Source organism: Ursus arctos, unplaced genomic scaffold (assembly GCF_023065955.2).
Source record: "Ursus arctos isolate Adak ecotype North America unplaced genomic scaffold, UrsArc2.0 scaffold_16, whole genome shotgun sequence".
NCBI classification, from domain to species: domain Eukaryota; kingdom Metazoa; phylum Chordata; class Mammalia; order Carnivora; family Ursidae; genus Ursus; species Ursus arctos.
In genome coordinates this window covers 46,528,986-46,549,208 of record NW_026622830.1, presented here as the reverse complement: position 1 = coordinate 46,549,208, position 20,223 = coordinate 46,528,986, and the positions used below count along the sequence as shown (strand labels likewise).

At 42.9% G+C, this 20,223-nt stretch overlaps 1 protein-coding gene across 1 annotated transcript; it reads right to left on the bottom strand.

The window, feature by feature from the left end:
• Nucleotides 1-5,671: 5,671 nt before the first annotated feature.
• On the bottom strand, nucleotides 5,672-9,799 carry CSTL1 (cystatin like 1). Its single transcript, XM_026487490.2, has 3 exons — nucleotides 9,581-9,799; nucleotides 6,533-6,643; nucleotides 5,672-5,755 (listed from the first exon to the last, which is right to left on the bottom strand). The coding sequence occupies exons 1-3, from the start codon at nucleotides 9,797-9,799 to the stop codon at nucleotides 5,672-5,674; spliced, it is 414 nt and encodes a 137-aa protein (XP_026343275.1).
• Between the last annotated feature and the right edge of the window lie 10,424 nt (nucleotides 9,800-20,223).

The window sequence follows — 20,223 nt, the reverse complement described above, 5'->3', positions numbered from 1 at the left end:
CATCCCCACAAAGATGCTCTAGCTAATCCCCTATAGAGTCACACCTCCCTTTCTCCAGCATCTGAAACTCCTTGCAACCACTAATTTATTCTCTATCTCTTTAGTTGTGCCAATTTGAGAATGTTATATAAATGAAATCAAGCATGTGACCCTTTGAGATTTGTGATGATGCCCTTGGGATCCATCCAATGTGTTTCATGGTACCAGTAGCTTGTTTCTTTTAATTACTGAGTAGTATTCCATGGTATATGATACCACCACAGTTTGTTTAACTATCTATCTATTTTAGACCATACCACCACAGTTTGTTTAACTATTTATCTATTTTAGGATGTGTTTGTTGTTTTCAACTTTTACAAATAAAGTTTCTGCGAACAATCATGTATGAGTTTTTGTGTGGATATAAGCTTTCATTTCTCTGGGTTAAATGCTGAGGAGCGCAATTGCTGCACCTTTTATTTTAGGATTTTCTCTTTTTGAAAAAGAAACTGCCAAACTATTTTCCAAAAGATGTATCATTATGTAATGTCCCTCTGTATCCCTGGTAATTTTCTTTGCTCTGAGATGTACTTTATCTGATATTAATATAGCTTCTCTCTTTTTCTTTTAATGTTTACATAATATAACTTTTTCATCTTTTTACTTTCAACTTACACATAACATTATATTTGAAGTAAGTTTCTTGTAGAAAACATATATTTGGATCATGTTTTATTTAATGCACTCTACCAATCTCTGTCTTTTAATTGGCTTATTTAGACCATTTACATGCAGTTTATACATTCCAGTAAATGTAATTGCTGAAAAGACTTAGGTCTGTTATTTCATATTTTCTTCCCTCTGTATTTTGTTTGTTTCATTTATTCTTCCCTCCTGTGAGTTACTTGAACATTTTTTAAATAATTCCATTTTTATGTATCTATACTGTTTGTGAGTATATCTCTTTGCACAGCCTTCTAGGTGGGTGCTCTAGATATGACATTATAAATACATAACTTGTCAGTCTACTGGTGTTGATATTTTACAGTTTGAAGGAAATATAGAAAGTTTAGCTCCCTTTACACCCCTTTATTCTCCTCCTTTACAAATGTCCTAAGTATTTCTTATACATACATTGGGAACTACATCAGAAAAAGATACAATTTTTGCTTTAACCATCAGACATAATTTAGAAAGCTCAGGAGAAAGAAATCATATTCTTTTTACCCATATTTTTACTTTTTATGTTTTTCTTTTCTGATGCTTTAAGATCCTTCTTTTAAATTTCCTTTATATTTAGAGAACTTCTTTTAGCTGTTATTTTAATGTAGGTCTTCTGGTGCAAATTCTCTAGTTTCCTTCCATGTGCGAATGACTTATTTCCCCTTTATTCCTGAGGGATATTTTTTGGTGGATATAGGATTCTGGATTGAAAGTTTTCTTTTCTTTTAGCCCCTAAAAAACATTGCAGCACTTCTGGCCTCCCATGGTTTATTATGAGAAATCTGTTGTCATTCAAATTGGGGGTTTCTCTTTCACTGCTTTCAAGATTTTTTTCTTTGTCTTTAAATTTCGGAAGTTTAACTCTGATGCCTTTTGCTGTAGATTTCTTTGGGTTTATCCTGTTTAGGATTTATTTACTTTCTTGAATCTATAGGTTTATGTCTTTTGCCAGATTTGGAAGGTGATCAGTCATGATTTCTTCAAGTAGTTTTTTAGCCCCCCCTCTCCTCTTTTTCTGCAATTCCAATGTGTTAGATATTTTAGAATAGTTTCGCCAATTTCTGATGCTCTGTTCATTTCTATTTGGTCAACTTTCTCACTGTTATTCAGATTGGATAGTTTCCATTATTCCTGCTTCTGGTTCATTTATTTTCCCTCTATTCAATCCATTCCACTGGTGAGCCCACACAGTTAATTTTGTATTTCAGTTATTGTACTTTTCAATTCTAACATTTCCACTTGTTTTTTTCTTCAAATCTTCTATTTCTTTGCTGAGATTGTCTGTATCTTTACTGAGACGTCCCATTTGTTAGTTTGTTTGAAGCATGTTGATAATTGATCATTGCAGCAGTTTATGATGACTGCCTTAAAATTCTTATCAAACGGTGGGTATTCATCCTTTCTGATGGCTAGGTAATATTCCATTGTATATATGAACCACATCTTTATCCATTCATCTGTTGAAGGGCATCTTGGCTCCATCCACAATCCTTATCAGATGATTTTAAGATCTGTGTCATCTCTATGTTAGCATCTGTTCATTGTCTCTTCTCATTTAAGTTGACATTTTCCTCATTCTTAGTAGGAAAAGTGATTGAGTATTAAAACCTGGATGTTTTCATATCCTTCTGGATTTCACTTATATGTCTCTTAGCAGGCCTCCTCTGGCAGTGTTCTGCAGGGAAGAGGGACACCACCTCATCACTGCACAGAGGGGACTAAAGGCTATGTTCCTCATTCAGCCTCTGTTGACACAGGTGGGGGGATTCCTCATTACAGCTGGACGGGGTGGGAATTCAGCCTTCCCCACCTCCCCCCCCATCCAGGCCTCTGCTGATACTGCTCTCATTGGAAAGGGCAGGAGTGTCTCATCACTACTCCCCATATGCTTTTTCTCACACTAGCTCAGTATGGAGAAACAGAAGTCCGGGTTCTCCATGTGGCCTCCACTGTCACCACAGGGAGTGGGAGGGCTTGTTGACACTTGGTGAGGTGAAAGCTCTGTACCCTACTTGGCGTTCTCTGACACCATTTCAACATGAGTGTTGGGCTCCTCGTTATAGTCTCAAGAGGATGAAAATCTACATTCCCTGCTCAGCCTTTGCCAGGGTGTCAAGGGATTGTGGAGCCTCATTTTTTCCTGCAGTATTTGCCTGGAGCAAAGCACTTATCTAAATGCTGTCTGTCATAATGGGCTGCCCCATATTGGCCTTTTGGCTGGAAAGAGCAGGCTTTTGCTGAGATGTTTTATCTGCCGCTGTTGTCATTTCCAGGTTTCTACCTTCTTCATCTCCAAGTCTGAGATACAAAGCAAAAAGGAAACCCAGGGTATAAGCTTCCTATAGCTGCTGCCAAATATCCACTAACTTGGTGACTTCAAAACTTGTTCTCACACAGTTCTGGAGCCATGAAGTCTGAAATCAAAGGTGTTGGCAGGACTGTGCTCCCCCCAGAGGCTCTAGGGAAGAATCTGTTCCTTGCTTCTTCCAGCCTCTGGTGGCTGCTGGCTTTGCTGGGCTGTGGCCACATCACTACCTTCTCTGCCTCTGTCTTTACACACCTTCTCCACCATGTCTCTCTGCTAAATCCTTCTCTGCCTCTCTCTTATAAGGTCTTGGGTCTCTTAGACCTCAAGGCCTAGACTCCCCAGTCCTATCACAGAGTCTTACTTTGTGCCTGTCCTTCCTAGCTGCCATTCATAAAAGCAAGGCAGGTGTGTGGGGTAGGGAGAGTTTGTTTTATTATTTTTTTTTTTTACTAAAACAATCATTTAAAAAAATTTTTTTGATGTAAAGTTCGATGATTCATTAGTTGCATATAACACCCAGTGCACCATGCAATACGTGCCCTCCTTACTACCCATCACCAGCCTCCAGTGGCGTAATCGGTTAGCGCACGGTACTTATACGAGAGTTCGTTTTAAAAATTCAAAGCAAAGCCATAAGGTTTGGTAAAATATTTTCAGAAGAATAAAGTATCATTTGAAATTACATAAAACAAAGGTACAAATAAAACAGTTAGGTCATATAACTAAAAGATATTTTAAAAAGTAAGAACTTGGAAGCTGAACAAGGTTTAAATCAATAATTAAATAGCATTAGAGAGGTAAATTAAGTAAAAATTTTTAAAATGTTAAAGACATCTTGAGTAAATTAGCTTAAGACTGAATGTACACATATCCTATTATCCACGATTCCACTCTTACTTGTGTACTCAAGAGAAACTCATGCATATGTTTACCATTAGAAACACACATGCATATTTATTCTTAATAGCTATTATTCTTAGAAACTAGAAACTACCATAAAGTCCATTATCAGTAGAATGGATAAATATAGTGTGGTATAATCACAAAATAGATTTCTACACAATCTTAAAGTAAGCTATAATTACAACATGAAAGAATTCAGAAATATGTTGAATGAAAGAAGCCAGAAACAAAAGAATATATACTGTACGATTCCATTTGTTAAAGTTCAACCAACAGGCCAAACTCAGTTAGGATGATAGAATCTGGAGAGAGGCTCCTCACCTGTAACATGGAGGTGAGAGTTGCTATTTCATAGGTTGTGGTGATAACCAAATGAGAAAGTGAGAACAGCAGGCCGCTCCGAGTCACCCACTCAGCCCTCAATGACATTAGATTTGCAGAACTGGATGCTTCTGGCTTCTCTCTTGCATGAGAATTTCACCACCTTTAACACTGCACCTCCACCCTCCCTTCTCTCTCAAGCCGCTCAGGTGAATTTGAGGTTCTTATTTGTGTGTTTACTCTTCCCCTTTGCAAATCCTCTCTCAAGTTGCCATTATAAGTGTGCTAGTGGGTCTGGTCACTGAGGAGGTTCTCAGCTTTCATCTGCTCCCCATCTCTGGTCCAATGTACACCTACCCTGCTCAACTATGAGTCTCATGAGGGGTGACACTGTAGGTCTCATTCCCCCAGCAGTGAGCACTTGGAGGCTCAGGAACTCCCTGTGAAGAGAAGAGTTCACATGGCCAGCCCAGACTGCTGTCTTGGGAGGGCCCACTTGCAAAGTTGGCCTTGATTGAAGTGTGGGAACTTGAATGGCAAACAGTTCCCTACACTGATATAAAGCTCTCCCTAAGTGATGAGAGGACCTCATTGTGTCTATACTGTTTATACAATGTGGTTTATGCTGAATACTTTTTTCTCCTTCTGGGACTTTGAAGTTTGGACACATCCTAGGCAGAGGCTGCCTATGTGTGCAGCTCCAGGGAAAACCTGTGACACTGAGTCTCTAATGAGCTCCCTGGGAAACACATTTCACATGTGTTATCACAACTCAGTGCTGGGGAATTAAGTGCATATCATCTGACTGCACCAGGAAAGAGCTCTGGAGACCTGCATCTAGTTCCCTGGAACTTCTCCACATTAGCTTTTTCCATTTGCTGATTTTGTCTTATACCCTTTCACTGTAATAAGTCATAGCTGTGAGTACAACTGTGTGCTGAGTCCTGAGGGTCTGTCTACTGAGTTACGTGGGGACCTCAGCTACACTCACAAAGATATGTAAGTCACAGAGAGTATGGGGAAGAAACAGAGCTCCTGCAAGCTCAGGCCAGTGGTCAGAATGTGCCTGAATCACAACAAACCTCAGAGACATGCACTGAAGTAGAAAAACTATGAGTTTCCACCAGAGAGTTAACATCCTTCTGTTCAAATGCACCCATCCCCTAAGGGCCACTGAATATGTGCATGAGTAAGTGTGAGTGTGTGAGCACATGAGTGTGTACATGAATATGAGTGTGTGAGTGCGTATGTGTGAGTGTGCCTGTGTATAAGTGTGTTGTGAGTGTGCACGTGCACATGTGTGAGTGTGCATGTATGCACAAGTGTGAGCAGGTGTGTGGAGACCCTGCTGAGGGGGGTGAGGACCTTCAGGAGTCTAATAGAAAGTGCACAGTGTGACCATCTAAGTTTTCATCAAACATCTTTACACCAATGCATTCAAGCCTCCAGACAAGAGTTGTTCCAGAGTTGGTAATAGTTCATCCAGGGCACAGTGTACACCAAAAAATCACAAATGAAACTCTGGAAGGAGAAAGAAAACAGCTTTCAGAGAAATATTTTTTGAAGGTGAACAAAAAGCTCCTGCCCCTCAGCAAGCCCTTATCTGGGGAATCTGGACCAGTCTCTGTGTCTGCTCAATGACCCCATAGGTGAGGGGGATCTGCTCACAGTCACATGGTGGGGGCCAAGTGGGGCCAGCCTGCACAGGGATGTCACCCTGGGCGCCCCCATTCCAGTCACTTGGGACTGGAGCAGGTGCACCTAGAGCCTGCAGCCCTGTAGGATGCTGGAATGAAATCTGGGCAGGACAACCTGGGACAGCGGCATTGTCTACGGAACCAGTCCTCCTGCTCCTGCATGCAGACACAGAGTGTCCCTCATGTCAGCCAGCTTGCAGGTGGTTGCACCAGGAGGTACCAGGAAAAGCTAGAAAAGATGGGCAGAGGTTGGAAGACGAGAAGGAAGCTAGACAATTCCCAGCGACCTGGAGAGTATGAGCCAAGACCAGAGTGAAGCCCCAGGGAAAGTAAATCACTTCCACCTGAGGGCCAGGGATGAGACTGCCAGGGGAGGAGACTGGAGGCCTGCGGCCAGGACTATGACAGCTCAGGGTGGGGAGACTGCCCAATTAGAGGGCCTTCCTCCCACCTCTGGGCACCTCCAATGGCATCAGGCAGACCTACGGCCAAATCCACGTGGCCAGAAAAGCTGTCAATGTCCAATTTTGGTCTACTTTTTAAAATTTTACTTTTCCCCTTTTGATTACCAGTCCCTGCTCAAATGACTCCCACCACATACCTTTTTCAGTTTCTTTTTGCTTTGAATGGGGCATGAATTGCTTGTGCTATTCCTCTTGCATTTGGTCCGGCTGATCTTCACAGTTACCATATATTCCACTCCAGTTGTGAGCTACTGAGAAACAGTGAGTGGCACTGTTAGTGTTGACTCCAAGCATCCAGTTACTGACCCTCGCCAAGAAAGGCTAGGCCATGAAGCCCCAGGAGCCACAATACCTGTTTCCATCATCCAGTAACAGCATGGCTCCCTCTTCTCCTCCCAGCTGGAAGAGGCACAGTGACAGCTGAGGCCCTTGGTTGGCCCCCAACATGTGCAGAGCCCTTCCCCTTGCTCTGGACTAGCTTCACTTTTGCAGCCACAGATGGCTTCTCACCTGTCTCACTTGCATCTTCAGGATGAGGGATTAGCAAGACATTGAGCTTGGCTGCCCGGCAGCCCCAGAATATCCCCCATATCTATACACATGATCTTCAGAATGCATAGGAGCACATTTTGTTCCTTGGCTTCATCCATGTCCTCCCTCCCTACTCTCCTTCCCAACTAATCTGATGGAAAGCAGTTTAGCAACACAGCTAAAAAAACATAGGCTTAGAAACTGAATTGATTTGGGGCATATATTTCCCTCCTACTAACACTGCACCCTTGAGCAAATGCCCAGCAGCCTCCCTTTCTTCAACTATAGAGTTCAGATAATAATTGTGCCTGCTCAAGGAGCTTTTGCATGGGCTAAAGAGAAGCATGCATCTCACTGAATGCACAAAGAAAATTTTAAAATAATTCATTACGAAGTATTAAATGTTTTAGCAAAGTGTGGGGAACATTACTCTGAAGCAGCTATGGAGTTCGGAAAGCAACGAAACAGAAGACAGAAGAATTGTGCTCAAGTTCTAGCCTTATCCCCTGCTATCTCTGTCTCCTTGGCCAAGCCCTGCCACCTCCCTGACTCAGTTTCCTCACCTAGAGAATGGGGAGAACAGTGCCAATTCCCTCCTAGGAATGCAAACAGTGAATGTGTAAACCATGGAGAACACACACCAGGGTTATTCCCAGCTGTTGGGATCTGTCTTGCTGTGCTCATGATCAAGTGCCAGGTCGTAAGGACTCTGGAGGCAGGGAGGCTGAGGCAGGAAAGCCCTTTGTGGCAGGACCCACACCCTGAAGCGAAACTCCAACAAATGCTTTGGTGATTCATGTCCTCTATTGGAAACGGCTGGGTCCCTCAAGTCAACATGCGGCATAGAGAGCTCTGCCTGGGGAGGGGAGAAGCTCCTGGAAGCTCCCTGCTTTCTTGTCCCTATGTCAGGGTCAAACCAAAGAAGGCCTGGTACTCTCCCTGGTGGTAGTAGAGGGAGAGAGCACCCACATGCCCCCTGGAGGAAAATGCCCCCAGAAGAGCTCAGGGTGGTTGAAGCGGAAGGAGGTCTGAGGGCATTATGGCCATCCTGGTCCCAGCATCTGCCACCTGAAGAGCCTCAGGATGCAGGGCTCCAAGCTCTTCATCAAAGGGTGGTTCTATCCAGGTGTTGGCATCTTGCAGGGTTTTCACACTGACCTTCAGCGTACTCCATAGGTATGAAAAATCTAAAACACTGACCATAAATTTTACTGACATTCCAGTGTGCAAAGTTTTTTCATATTTATTATTTCGTATTTATTATTAGACTGGATTGCTAGGTAATAAGAGGAATCATCATAGTGATACAAATATTTTCACGAGTGCTGCTTCACTCTTATTCTGTTCACTTGCTGGTGAGGAAACAGGCCTAGAGAGTATGAATGGAGCTTGACATAGATCTCACAATTAGAGGGATCTGGAACCTGGGTGCAGGCAGCCCATCAGGCCCACCTCCTATACCCCTCTGTGAGGTATTAGGAAGCACACAATCATGTAGCAAAAGGACCCAGGTCACCTAGCTACCAAGGGGCACACATACTCTGTTCTTTTATCCATCAGAATGACATTAAAAGTTCATTCATAAACTATTCTTCTAGAGTTAACTGTTAATGATAATGGACTGATTCCACAAGACAGCCCCCTCCTGGGAGTCTCAGATTTATCCTTGGGAACACTGACCTGGAAGAACAAGCCAACTTGGCAAGAACTTTGGTCAACAGCCACCACATTGTGGCCAAGTCACCTCAGTGTTTGCAGCCCTGATGAGCCACCATCTTGGGGCAAGAGTATGTGACTGAAATAGGGACAGGCTGATGTCCACACTGTGATGTCAGGCCTGCTTCGTGTCACACTAACATGGCCTGCCCCTCTCTGCACCCCACCCTTGCTGGTTTCTCCTGTTCCCACTGCCCCTCTCTCTCCCGGCCAGAGATCTTTTCTCCTGTTTATTTATTTTTTTCCCCAGATCGGGTTAATTGAACTAAAATGTGCTATTGCCTCTGCCCTAACTTACATATAGTTTACTGTGTAAACTTGAAGGGAAGTTGGACCCACAAAAGTGGTTTTCAAACAACTTTTCTCTCCTCCATCATCCTCAATTGATATATTTCAAAGAAACTTTGTACGCAAAACACATAAAAAGAGAGATGATCTAGTTGAAGTCTGTCCCTCACTCTCCCTTCTCCCTTCCACCCCAAAAAATGCCCTGTGCAATTCCAGATTTCTATAGAATACAGCTAGAAAGTTCAGATTTTATAGCCCTGGACATTGAAAAACTATGTTGAGGGGAAACCTATAGAGAATGTTTATGTTTCACCAAAGCAGACCATTAAAGGAGACAAAGTCATCCTCGTTGGCTGTCACTCTGGTAGGACAATTTCAGAACAAAAGGCAATTCTTCCCAAGAAAGAACAGTTGAGAACCTCAGAAGCTGTTTTTACTTCAGGCCAAGAGTAACAGAGTTAGGGTTTCATTCCAGTCATTCAGCTCGCATTTTGAAAGCGTGGTGAAGGCAATTCTGGGGTCCAAACAACTCCAAAGCATGCTCATCCCAAATGAAACCTCCCCCGACCTTTGTTCTCTCTGGGAGCCATACCATGTCCCCAGATGTCCAAGTGGGCACTGCCCACATCCCAAGAAACTGAGGCACAAACCTGCATTTGACTTCGAAGTAGCTTGTCGACTTGAAATAAGTAGGTGTCATTGCTAGCATTGTTGTAGGATTCCATGAGGAATTGAAGTGTTGAATTCATGTTTGTCTTGCTCATGGACTTCTCCTGGAAGCCTTCCCACCTTTGAAAATGACCTAGTCTGGCTGTCAGGACCAGGGCAGCCAACAGCAACAGAGGGTTCCTCCAGCATCCAACTCCCATCTTGCAGCCTTGGAAACCTCCTATCCACTGCACCTGCCAGGGTGGGTTTGGAGCCAGACTGCAACTTACTCACCCTCCCCCAGCAGCCCTTCCCCAGAGGGCTTGCCCAGGTTAAGCAGAGATTGAGGCCCCAGCCTCATCCTTTCAAGGCTCTGCCCCCAGTCTGACAAAAGGACCAACCCAGGAAATCTTCCTGCATGGTTACTCAACTCTCTTTCAAGTCTGTGCATTTTTCACATATTTATGATACCCACTTGGTTCTCCCATTATTCCGGTGAGTGTAATTTCTAAACACCTGCCAAGATGGGCAAGACCCTCTCCTTGCTTTCGTATCTATCAAGGAAGAGAACTCCCAGAACAGAGCTTTACAGTGCTATGCCATAAAAAGTATATTAGACAAAGAAGTGTCATTAGTGGGAATTGGGGAAGACTTATGGAGAACTGAGATAGGAGGAATCAGGATATGGGACAGGGCATGATATATTCTACTTACCTATTGTGGGCTCTACCTGTCTAACCCAGCCATCAACTGTTCCCCGTGCCTCCTTTAGAGATAGGTTCTCTTTACTCTCCTGCCTGCTTTCTCACCACAGATTTCTGCCTGCTGGATCCCACTGTACCTGCAGGCCCTGGCACTAGCTCTTGCTACCTTGGTGTGACCCTAGCAGACCTTTGTGAGGTAATATTAGCCTCCCTGTGAGGGGGAAATAAACTCTGATCCTTGTTCATAAATTAATCCTGAAGATGCCTGGAGGTTAGGTATTGCTTATTTGGGGCAGGAAAAATTTTCCTCAACCCTCTTTGGGTCTCTGGCTGGGCCTAAGAATTAAACTAACAGGAGAAAAGTATAAGGTTTTATTGACATTTTATATATGCATGGAACCTTCACAAGAAAATGAAGACGTGAAGAAGTGGCCAGAAAGAAAAGCTTATATACCCTGTAGACGAAGAAACAATAAATATCTGTGAAGAATAGACAAGACAAGGGGGTCTGGAGTAGGGGTAAAAAACGGTGAGGAAATAACAAAGTTTGTTTATACAGCTGTATCCCCCATCTCTGGGGAGAAGGATGTCCTCCATCTTCCTGGTACATGGAAGGTATCTTTCACATGGGAGATTTGTCTTCTGTTTTCAGGGAAGAAGGGCTCCAAGTGGGGGGTGGGGGGTGATCAGGGTGTCCTTCCTGCTTTGTCATTTTCTCAAACTCCTTAGGCTTAAGATCTTCCGTTCACCAAAGAGCCATATTTGGGCGTAACATGTCCTGAACCCAACACCTGCATCCAGAAGCCTGTAATAGCCCCCCATTTTTAAAACTTTTGTTAAGGTGGGATCCTAAATGGAGTCCTGCAGAAGAAAAAAAAAGAATTAGTGGGACAATTGATGAAATGTGAATCAAGTCTGTAGATCAGTTCATAGCATTGCACCAATTTTAACTTCCTAGTTTTTACCATTGCACTGTATTTACATGAGATGGTAACATTTGGGCAAGTGGGGTAAACATTTTATGCTATTTTTATAGCCATTTTGTAAGTCTGAAGTTATTTCAAAATAAAGGTTAATTTTAAAAAATTTTTTTGTTTAATTTCAATTTAGTTAACATATACTGTATTTTTGGTTTCAGGGATAGAATTACCTGCAGCAACCCTCAGTTTGTTTCCTAGAGGAAAGAGTCTCTTATGATTTGCCTCTTTCTTTGTTTTCATCTTATTTTTTTAAAATTTAAATTCAATTAGTCAACACATACTACATCCTGAGCTTCAGATGCAGTGTTCAACAATTCATCAGTTGCACGTAACACCTAGTGCTCATCACATCACATGGCCTCCCCAATGCCCATCACCCAGTTACCCCATTCCCCTCACCCGCCTCCCCTCCAGCAACCCTTAGTTTGTTTCCTAAAGGGAAGAGTCTCTCATGGTTTGTCTCCCTCTCTGATTTCTTCCCATTTAGTCCCTTCCCCTATGATTTTCTGCACTATTTCTTACATTCCACATATGAGTGAAACCATATATTTGTCTTTCTCCGACTGACTTATTTCACATAGCAAAATACCCTCCAGTTCCATCTATGTCAGTTTAAATGGTAAGTATTCATCCTTTCCGATGGCTGCATAATATTGCATCGTACACATGAACCACATCTTCTTTATCCATTCATCTGTTGAAGGACATCTTGGCTCCTTCCACAGTTTGGCTATTGTGGACATTGCTGCTATAAACATTGGAGTGCAGGTACCCCTTTTTTTCACTACACTTGTATCTTTGGGGTAAATACCTAGTAGTACAATTGCTGGGATTTCATCTTATTTTATTTTTCCTTCCTTTCCCTTATATTAATCTGTTTTGTTTCTTAAATTCCACAAAATAAAGGTTAAAATGTTCTAAAATAAATAGGACCTTAGTCTTTGGGAAGCAGCACACATGCAGCACCACCTTGCAGTTCAACTCTCCGGGGTTCAGATCCCTCGTTGGGTGACTCAGAGAGACAGTTCATCTCTGAGCCTCGGTTTCTTCATCTATAATATGAGAATGGGAAAAACTACTAATCTTGGTTTGTGGTGGAGACTAAATCCATGTACCAAACAACCTGTTCCCAGGCATTGGTCGGTGCTTGGAAACATCCTCTGGGTGACTCTTTCATGACTCTGAACCCACACACTGAAGCCCACGGTCTGTCAGACCCCAACAGCCCTGGGATCCAGACCACCCTTCAGTGTGAAAATCCTACCAGGCCTTGTTACATCCTCCCTGAGCCTCAGAGCCTGCTTTGTAGGACTTGTCCAGCTGATGGAAGTGGCCACTTTGGAACACCCTGAGCCGGAGCTGCAGGAGTGCCATTGTCAAATAGATACATAAGGATTCTGAGTAATGTGTGTGCAGACTGCCCTGGAAACCTGAGATATGCCCATTGGACTGTGGACCTGAGGAAGACAAAGTAATATTCAATGGACCATATTAGAAAATCTATGAACACGTGGCCAAATACATTTAAAAAATTGGTCTACTTAAAGAAATACGCACCTTGGCAATATCCATAAAGTAAGGGAAAAATGAAGCCCCAGCAATTTGCATAGAATAAGAAAAAATATATAGACCCTGGCTATCCCCATAGAATTAAACAGAAAAAGGGGATGGTATCTGTCACACCTGGAGTTCTTTGGCTTATGGTGGCATAACTCCAATCTCTGCCTCTCTCCACGTGGCCTTCTCATCTGGCTCTTTGTCTCAAATCTCTCCCTCCTCTCTCTCAAGAATGCCAGTCGTTGGATTTGTGACCTACCCTAAATCCAATGCGATCTCATCTCAAGATCCTTAGTTATGTCTGCAAAGACTCTATATCCAAATAAGTTCACATTCATGGGTACTAGGGGCTACAACTTGCACATATTTTTGGGGGGAGCACAATTCAACCCACTAAATTGTTCACAGAATAAGAAGAAAATTGGGAGTACAAGTGTGTCCATGTATATTAGTTTCTCACGGTTTTGTAACAAATTAACATGAATTTGGTGGCTTCAAACCACAGAAATACATTGTCTTATAATTCTGGAGGCCAGAAATCTGAAGTCATTTTCACTAGACCAAAATTAAGGTGTTGACAGGGCTCTACTCTCCTGAGGCTTTGGGGGAAAATCCACTGGCTGTCAGCATTCCTTGGTTGTGGCCACAACACTCCAGTCTCTCTTCTGTGGGCATATGCTCTCCTTCTCTTCTGTCTGCCTCCCCTTGTAAGGATATACAGATGGTATTTAAGGCCCACCTGAAAAATCCAGAATGATCTGCCCATTTCAAGATCTTGAACTTAAGCACATCTGTAAAGTCCTTCTTTACCACATAAGACAATGCTCACAAGTTCCAGGGGACCATTTTTCAGCCTACCACACCATGGATTTAGGGAAAATAGGAAAAGTGATTATTTCCATGGAAGGAGGGGAACAGGGGCCCTGGTCATGTCCCTAGAGATGGGAAAAAAGAGAAATAAACACATCCATGGGAATGAGGGGAAATAGGAGGCCTCATCAATTCCATGCTTAAAGGGAAAATAGGAATCCTGGTTATGTCTGTGGAATAAGTGAAAACTAGGAGACCTGATAATATGCATGGGATAAGTTGAAGATCAGTATTATATCCATGAATCAGTGGAAAAATACAGGAGGATGGAAGATTTCCATAGCTTCAGGGGGAAATGGTGGTTTTGGTCATGTCCACGGAATGAGGAGAATATAGGATTCCAATAATGGTTGTGGTATAAGGGATAAGCAGGGGCTTAGTTAAGATCATGGAATAAAGAGAAAATGAATGGCCTGGTTATATCCAGAATAGATTGTGAGAAAAGGCAATAATATAATGCCCATAAAATGAAGGGGAAATGTGGGACCCCTGGTCATGTCCATGGAAAAAGGTGAAAATAAGGCAATGTCCATGAATGAAGAGAAAAATACTCAGCCTGATGAAATCCATAGAAAGGGAAAATATTAGGCCTGATTATTTCCATGCAAAGAGGAAAAAATACAGGGCTGGGTGTGTCTGTGTAATGAGGGGAAATTAGGGGGCCTGATTATGTCAGTAGAATAAGGGGACAAGCAGAGGGCCCTGGTCATACCTATGGAATGAAAGGAAAATAGGCAGCTCCATTGTGTCCATAGAAAAAGAAATAGAGACAATGACTATGTCCACATAGTAAGGGGAATATAGGGACCCTGGTTATTTTCATAGAATGTGAGGAAAAAGCTCTAGTTCTGCACACAAAAGAAGAGAAAACAGGGGACCTGGCATGTCCATGCATAAAGAGGAAAATAAGAAGCCTAATATTGTCCATGAAATAAGGAAAAGCATGAGGCCTGATTGCTTTTCCAAGGAATAAAGGGAAAATACAGGCCCTAGATGTTCAGGAATAAGAAGAAAATTGGAAACATGGCCATGTCCGTGGAATAATGGAAAACATGCAGCCTGGTTAAGTCTATGAAAGTTTATAAGGAAGACATGGGGGGGCGATAATATCCATATAATAGGGGACACAGGGAGCCTAGTCATGTCCAGGGAATTAGTGGAAAAGAAAGTAGGGTCCCTGGACATTTCTATGGAAAGGGGGAAAGTAGGTAAAAAGGAAATACAGCTTCCCTCGTAGGTAGAGAAAACTCCAGATCTTCCCTATGTTCTTTCTCTCCTGCAAGTCTCCTTTTCTATCTTGCAAAACACACTTTCTGACACTTCTGGCTGCCAAATATGTGGAGTTTTTCCCACAAACAATTCTCTCCAATACCAGTTGGGTGTCCTGCAAGTTCACTCTACCTGGAAACAGCATCAGACCCCACAGATGAAGTGCTTAGTCCTACAAGACTGCCCCACTATCACCATCTTCAGATGACAGGTCCAAGTCCAGGTTGTCAATGGTGCTTCATGACCAACTGGCTATAAATCCAAGGTTCACATGACTTGCTTTCTGGGTTCAATTAATTTGCTAGAGTGGCTCATAGAACTCAGGGAAACAATTTTTCCCAGCTTATTATAAAAGGATATGACAAAGAATACAGATGAACATCCAGGTGGAAGGGATGTGTAGGGCAAGGTATGTGGGAATGGGTGCAAGGCTTCCATGCCCTGTCCTGGAGGGCAACTCTCCTAGCACCTTTATGTGGTGACCAACCTGGAAGCTTTTCAAACACTGTAGTTTTAAGACTTTATGGAGACTTCATCATATAGGCATGAACTATCATTGACTCCATTTTTAGCCCTTCTCCCTTTTCAGGAGCATAAAGGGCAGGGCTGAAAATTCCAAGTTTCTAACAATGGTTTGTTCTGTCTGGTGACCAGCCCCAACAGGGAGCCCACCCAAAGTCACCTCATTAGAACAAAAGGCACTCCTGTCACCCAGGAAATATAAGGATTTTAGAAGCTCTGTGTCAGGAACCAGGATCAAGGACCAAATATTAGAACAAAAGATGCTCTTCATACTCTCACCACTCACGACAAGGGTTTCGGGAGTTCTGTGCCAGGAACTGGAGGCAGAGGCCAATACATGTATTTTCTATTATCCCATAAATGAAAACTTGGTTACGTCTGTAAAATAACAGGGAAGTAGAGGCCAGGCTCTATATATGGCCCAGTAATGTCCACAGAACAAGGGCCAAATAGAGAACCTATTTATTTCCATAGAATAATAGGAAATTACATTGCCTGGTTACAGTTGTGGGATAAGAGGAAAATAGGGAAACTGATGATCCATGGGAAAAAAAGTACATAAGGTGGGCTGGTTATGTTCACAGGAAAAGTGAAAAATAGGAGCCCCATTTTGGTCAATGAAAGAAGGGAAAATGGGGGCCCCACTTATAGCCTGAAATTATAAGAAATAAGGAATCTGTGTATGTCCATGGAATAAAGAAGGGTGGGTGGGAGAGAATGCAAAGGGGCATGAGGAAACTTTGGGTGACAAATGTGTTCACTGTATGGAATATAGTGATGATCTCACAGGTGATACACATTGAAACTCATCAAGTTGTGCAGTTTATTGTATGTCAATTATACCTCAATAAAGCTATTTGGGTAGATGGATGGATGGACGGATGGACAGATAGATGAGTGGGTGAATGACAAAAAGATTACCATCTAGGAGTGAAGGAGAAAAGCCTTTGAAAGAAACCAATCCTGCCGATACTTTGATCCTTGAGCCTCCAGCCTAGCTTCCAGAACTAGAGAGGAGGAGACGGGAGTTAAGACGGGAGTTAAGATGGCGGAGGAGTAGGGGACCGCTTCTTCAGCCGGTACCCTGGGTCGAGCTGGACAGGTATCAGACCAGCCTGAACATCCATGGAATCAGCCTGAGACACAGGAAGATACATCTAGATCTCTACAAATGAACATCTCCAGCACTGAGTATTGAGGTACGAAGTGGGGAGCCATGAAACCATGCACAGATATCGGAAGATAAACGGAAGGGGGAGGGAGCTGCTGCGTTTGGGCGCTGGGAAGCGGTAGCCACCTGCACTGGGGAGCGGGCGGACTCATGGACCAACACCTGGCACCTGCGAGAGAGCAGACTAAGACCTTGAGCCGGGATCGCAGCGAACGACCAGACTGACGGACAGAGCTTCAGACCGTGCAGGGCGGCTGGGCTGGCGGTATTAGAATCACAAAAGACAGAGATGCACAGGCCCTGGAAGTGAGGGCTGGGACGCTGGGTGTGGGGCGCACATCCCGGGATGCTGCAGGGTTGAGCAGCACCAACATTAACAGAGTTAAAGTGGCCATAACATCCATGGAGAACGGTCCGCGATCCCTCTGTTCTGAAACAGAGGCTGAGATTTGGCCACTGCTGCTCTGACTCTGAGAAGAGGCACAGCAAACCGCCAGGGAAAGCCCCCAGAGAACAAAACCCTGGAAATACTGGCTCACAGTGTGCCCGCTCCATCCGCCCTCGCAGGGGACACGGAGACTCTACCCAAACAGGGTTGCCTGAGTATCGGTGCGGCAGGCCCCTCCACAGAAGGCAGGCTGAAAAATCAACAAGCCCACATCCCTAAGATCCCTATAAAACAAGGGCCCACTGCCTGGGTCCCGGTCAATAATTTGGGCTCTGGACAACCCTGCAACCTCTCCTCATCAGAATGACGAGAAGGAGAAGTCCCCCCAGCAAAGAAAAGACAATGAGTCTGTGGCCTCTGCTACAGAACTAATGGATATGGATAGAACCAAATTATCAGAAATGGAATTCAGAGTAACAATGGTCAAGATGATGTGTAGACTTGAAAAAAGTATTAACAAAAATGTTAATGAGAATATAGAATCTCTAAGGGCGGAAATGAGAGCGAATCTGGCAGAAATTAAAAATTCTATGAGCCAAATGCAGTCAAAACTAGAGGCTCTGACATCCAGGGTGAATGAGGCAGAAGAACGTATCAGCGAATTGAAGGATGGGTTAGTAGAAGAAAAAGCTAAAATAGAATCTGGACTCAAAAAAATCAACGCTCAGGAATGTAGGTTACTGGAGATTACTGACTCAGTAAAACGTTCCAAGGTCAGAATCATCGGCATCCCCGAGGGGGTGGAGAAAAACAGAGGTCTAGAAGAGATATTTGAACAAATTGTAGCTGAAAACTTCCCTAATCTAGCAAGGGAAACAAACATTCGTGTCCAAGAGGCAGAGAGGACCCCTCCGAAGCTCAACCATGACAAACCTACGCCACGTCACGTCATAGTGCATTCACAAATATTAGATCCAAGGATACAGTATTGAAAGCGGCCAGGGCAAAGAAATTTCTCACGTACCAGGCAAAGGTATCAGAATTATGTCAGACCTGTCTACACAGACCTGGAATGAGAGAAAGGGTTGGGGGGCCATTTTTAAAGCTCTTTCAGAGAAAAACATGCAGCCAAGGATCCTTTATCCAGCAAGGCTGTCATTCATAATTGATGGAGAAAAAAAGACCTTCCAGAATCGCCAGTCATTGACCAATTTCGTAACCACGAAACCAGCCCTACAGGAGATATTAAGGGGGGGTTCTATAAAAGTAAAATGGCCCCAAGAGTGATACAGAACAGAAAGTCACAAGCTATAGAAACAAAGACTTTACTGGCAACATGGCATCATTAAAATCATATCTCTCAATAATCAGTCTCAATGTAAATGGCCTAAATGCTCCCATAATGCCACAGGGTTGCAGATTGGATAAAAAGACATAACCCATCCATTTGCTGTCTACAAGAGACTCATTTTGAACCTAAAGATACATTCAGACTGAAAGTAAAGGGATGGAATACCATCTTTCACGCCAATGGACCTCAAAAGAAAGCTGGGGTAGCAATTCTCATATCAGACAGATTGGATTTTAAACTAAAGACTATAGTTAGAGACACAGAAGGGCACTATATTATTCTTAAAGGATGTATCCAACAAGTGGATATGACAATTATAAATGCCTCCAACAGGGGAGCAACAAGATACACAAGCCAACTCTTAACCAGAATAAAGAGACATATAGATAAAAATATGTTAATAGTAGGGGACCTCAACACTCCACTATCAGCAATAGACAGAGCACTGGAGCAGAAAACCAACATAGAAATAAGAGCTTTGAATGCCATACTCGACGAGTTGGACCTCATAGATATATATAGAACACTGCACCCCAGAACCAAAGAATACTCATTCTATTCTAATGGCCATGGAACATTCTCAAGAATAGACCAGGTTCTGGGACACAAAACAGGTCTCAACCGATACCAAAAGACTGAAATTGTTCCCTGCATATTCTCAGACCACAACGCTCTGAAATTGGAACTCAACCACAAGGAAAAATTTGGAAGAAACTCAAACACTTGGAGACTAAGAACCATCCTACTCAGGAATGACTCGATAAACCGGGGAAATCAAAAATCAATTTAAACAATTTATGGAGACCAACAAGAATGAAAACACAACAGTCCAAAACCTATGGGACACAGCAAAGGCAGTCCTAAGGGGGAAATACATAGCCATCCAAGCCTCACTCAAAAGAATAGAAAAATCTAAAATGCAGTTTTTATATTCTCACCTCAAGAAGCTGGAACAGCAACAGAGGGACAGGCCTAATCCACTCATGAGGAAGCAGTTGACCAAAATTAGAGTGGAAATCAACGAATTAGAAACCAGAAGTACAGTAGAGCAGATCAACAGAACTAGAAGCTGGTTCTTTGAGAGAATCAATAAAATTGACAAACCGCTGGCAAGACTTATCCAAAAGAATAGAGAAAGGACCCAAATTAATAAAATTATGAATGAAAAATGAGGTCACAACCAACACCAATGAAATTGGAAACATTATTAGAAATTTTCATCAACAGCTATATGCCAATAAACTAAGCAATCTGGAGAGATGGAGGACTTCCTGGAAACCTATAAACTACCAAGACTGAAACAGGAAGAAACTGATTTTTTAAACAGACCAATCAATTTTGAAGAGATTCAGTCAGTGATAAACAACCTTCCAAATAACAAAACTCCAGGCCTGGACGGTTTTCCTGGGGAATTCTACCAAACATTCAAAGAAGAAATACTACCTATTCTCCTAAAGCTATTTAAAAAAATAGAAACAGAAGGAAAGCTACCAAACTCATTCTATGAGGCCAATATTACCTTGATCCCCAAACCAGGCAAAGACCCTATCAAAAAAGGAGAATTACATACCGAATTCCCTAATGAATATGGATGCCAAAATCCTCAACAAGATCCTGGCTAATAGAATCCAACAGGACATTAAAAGGATTATCCATCATGACCAAGTGGGATTCATCCCTGGGATGCAAGGGTGGTTCAACATTCGCAAATCGATCAGCGTGATACATCATATCAAGAAGAAAAGATTGAGGAACCATATGATCCTCTCAATCGATGCCGAAAAAGCAGTTGACGAAATACAGCATCCTTTCCCGATTAAAACCCTTCAGAGT